Raw genomic sequence first — 3189 nt, 5'->3', positions numbered from 1 at the left:
AAAGATTGAAAAAAAGAAAGAAATGAAGCAGCTTTCAGTTTCTGTCTTTCTTCCGGCAAGCTTTTCATCTCCCTCCCCCATCAAACAATCACATGTATTTATAAAGCCCTGTTTACATCAGCAGATGTCACAAAGTGCTGTAACAGAAACCCAGCCTAAAACCCCAAACAGCAAGCAATGGAGATGAGTTCACAGAAGGTGGGGTGGTCCTAGAGTGAAAACTGAAAATGCCCCTTCTTTCCAGAGAGTTCCACTACAGCCTATAGAGAAAGGGGGGAGAGATATGTAGCTCGAGCAGCTGATAACATCTGATCTAAAAATAGTGCAGGGCCTAACAAATAGGCTGCAAACTATTCTGAGTAGGCTACTTGCTCTGTCAGTCAACCACAAAAGAACTATAAATGTCCAAGAGCGTATTATCTCCCTAGAATCAACAAAGAACCAACAAGATGGCTATGTTACCGAAAAACCTTCCCAGGCCAGAGGACTGGTATGTACTGTATTGCTGTGAAGCCTTTTTCTCATTTGACAGATTACATCTACAAATGCAATATAACAATATGTTCATTATGTTTTCTCTGCTTCTAACAATAGTCAAGGAGCACAGGCTCTATGGTATGACCGGAAAAAATATGTCATCATTAATTTCATGGTGCAAAACCCCAAGGATGTTGAGGTTGATATTCAGGATACCTTTATAGTTTTAAGGTGAGTTTGATTCATTTGTAACCCTGAGGTGTGCATGATCTAGCAAATTTCAGACTTGATTTTTCTTACAAAAATGTCCATTAATTATAATTCACATATTAATGAGAGAGAGAGAGAGAGAGACAGAGAGAGAGACAGAGAGAGAGAGAGAGAGAGAGAGAGAGAGAGAGAGAGAGAGAGAGAGAGAGAGAGAGAGAGAGAGAGAGAGAGAGAGAGACAGAGAGAGAGAGAGACAGAGAGAGAGAGAGAGAGAGAGAGAGAGAGAGCATTTGTGTGTGTTTGTGGGGGAGGGTTGGGCAACTATTCTAATGTGCATTGATATATTAAGAAGGCCTGTGTTACCACTCTATAATGACTGCTCTGACGAATAGGATATGTTGTTATTGCCAAATAACATTATATATCATTATAACCTACGCTTAATAACATTGTTTGTCTCTGGATTTGTGTCCATGACAGTTGTAAAGATGTTGATGACAACAGCATCTACAATCACATTTGTTTCTATGACAGAGTCATCAAATTTGTAAGTATTCACATTTCTCTGTCATATCAAAGTTCATTTGATTCTCACAATTAACAGAGATAACAGTTGTAAAGATTTATAAATATGCAGCATGCTTCAATGTTCAGCACGGTAATGTATTCAAAAAAAATGGATCCAAGTTATTAACAGAGCATTATGGATACTGCAGTACATCATGCTAAAAGTAAGCTTTGTATATTTATCCAACAGGACTCCCAAGTGAAAGTCTATGACCGCAGTATCCACACCTTGATTAGGAAGGCTAAAGAAAATGTCGCATGGCCTCGACTTCAGAAAGATGCCGATCTCAAGGTACTGGAACATTTGATCTTCCACTTAGACGAGCGAAGAGCAGTGTAAGGGTAGACTAATGCTTCGTGTGTTGGAGGTAGACTCCGCAATATGACGTCGTCGTGAACAACGGAGCGACGGAGACGATTTGTGCCCTCCCTTGGGGCATGCTCACACTGGAATGAGCCAATAGACTCGGTTGATTCAAAGGTTGTTATTGTTGACTACTGAAAGCAGAAAGTCACCATGCTACACATATTGCAGACTACCTTCTAACTGACAATATGCGTATCAACATGCTCTCTCTCCCAACATTATTCTGTCCCTTGTAGCCACATTGGATGGCTGTAGACTTTGATAACTGGAAAGACTGGGAGAATGAAGAGGACGAGGGAATGGCGGAGTACGAGCAATACTTTGACGTACGTGTAACTGCCAAATGGGCTTAGTCTATGTCTATGTTTGAAGGTTTGCACATCAGTGTGGCTTTAATGAATGGTTTTCCATTTTAGATGATTCAGGATATGGGGAACAAGAAAGGAGGGCCACCTGCGATGGATGATCTTGATGATCTGGTTAGTACAGCAAGAATCCACCTCCACCTCCAATTCACATTTCACAACAATCATTAGAGACATATTACCCCTGATTTGTCAGCAAGTAAAGCAAGTGATGAAGTTTATCAAATGAGTTGTTTTCTCTCTCCACAGAGTGATTGAATACTTTTCTGAAGAGAGCTTTCCTCTGCATTGGATAGCTTGATGTGCATTGAAAATCGCTGATAAAGATTCATCAAAGATCATGTCATGTTGATGGATTTGTGTATTTATTGATGTTTGCTGTGAATGCGATGTGAATTAATATATTGAATTGCTAGGTATTTTTCCTGGTACTGTTGTCTGTGTAATTTGCAGTACTATCTAATGAATGTTCTTTATTAAATCAACTGAAGTCTTGTTTCTACTTTTCTGATATGTAACCTCTTAAATATACTGAATAAAAATATAAACGCAACATGTAAAATGTTGGGACCATGTTTCATGAGCTGAAATAAAAGATCACAGAAATGTTCCATACACACAAAAAGTGAATTTCTCTCAAATGTTGTGCACAAATTTGTTTAAATCCCTGTTAGTGAGCATTTCTCCTTTGCCAAGATAATCCATCCACCTGACAGGTGTGGCATGTCAAGAAGCTGATTAAACAGCATGATCATTACACAGGTGAACCTTGTGCTGGGGACAATAAAAGGCAACTCTAAAATGTGCAGTTGTGTCACACAACACAATACCACAGATTACTCAAGTTTTGATGGAGCTTGCAATTGACTTGCTGACTGCAGGAATATCCACCAGAGCTGTTTCCAGATAATTTAATGTGAATTTCTCTACCATAAGCCACCTCCAACGTCGTTATATAGAATTTGGCAGTACGTCCAACCGGCCTCACAACCGCAGACCACGTGTAACCACGCCAGCCCACACATGCGGGATGGTCTGAGACAACACATCCGGACAGCTGATGAAACTGTGGGTTAGCACAACAGAAGAATTTCTGCACCAACTGTCAGAAACCGTCTCAGGGAAGCTCATCTGCGTGCTCGTCGTCCTCACCAGGGTCTTGACTTGACTGCTGTTCGGTGTCGTAATCGACTTCAGTGGGCA

The 3189-nt window shown here is 40.5% G+C and overlaps 1 protein-coding gene across 1 annotated transcript; it reads left to right on the top strand.

The window, feature by feature from the left end:
* The first annotated feature begins 252 nt into the window (after positions 1-252).
* LOC139580211 (putative protein PTGES3L) lies at positions 253-2539 on the top strand. The gene is made up of 7 exons (XM_071408784.1): positions 253-490; positions 595-708; positions 1168-1234; positions 1445-1546; positions 1858-1947; positions 2038-2100; positions 2236-2539. The coding sequence occupies exons 1-7, from the start codon at positions 450-452 to the stop codon at positions 2242-2244; spliced, it is 486 nt and encodes a 161-aa protein (XP_071264885.1). The 5' UTR covers positions 253-449; the 3' UTR covers positions 2245-2539.
* The last annotated feature ends 650 nt before the right edge of the window (positions 2540-3189 follow it).

Source organism: Salvelinus alpinus, chromosome 7, assembly GCF_045679555.1.
Source record: "Salvelinus alpinus chromosome 7, SLU_Salpinus.1, whole genome shotgun sequence".
Lineage (NCBI taxonomy): Eukaryota > Metazoa > Chordata > Actinopteri > Salmoniformes > Salmonidae > Salvelinus > Salvelinus alpinus.
This window is presented reverse-complemented; position numbering and strand designations above follow the sequence as displayed.

What these genes read in the sequence shown, in the direction of transcription:
- LOC139580211 (XM_071408784.1), top strand. Translation starts at nt 450, where the DNA reads ATGGCTATGTTACCGAAAAACCTTCCCAGGCCAGAGGACTG. An exon ending in ATGACAGAGTCATCAAATTT is followed by an intron (nt 1,235 to 1,444) that starts GTAAGTATTCAC and finishes TTTATCCAACAG; the next exon opens with GACTCCCAAGTGAAAGTCTA. An exon ending in AGTACGAGCAATACTTTGAC is followed by an intron (nt 1,948 to 2,037) that starts GTACGTGTAACT and finishes TTTCCATTTTAG; the next exon opens with ATGATTCAGGATATGGGGAA.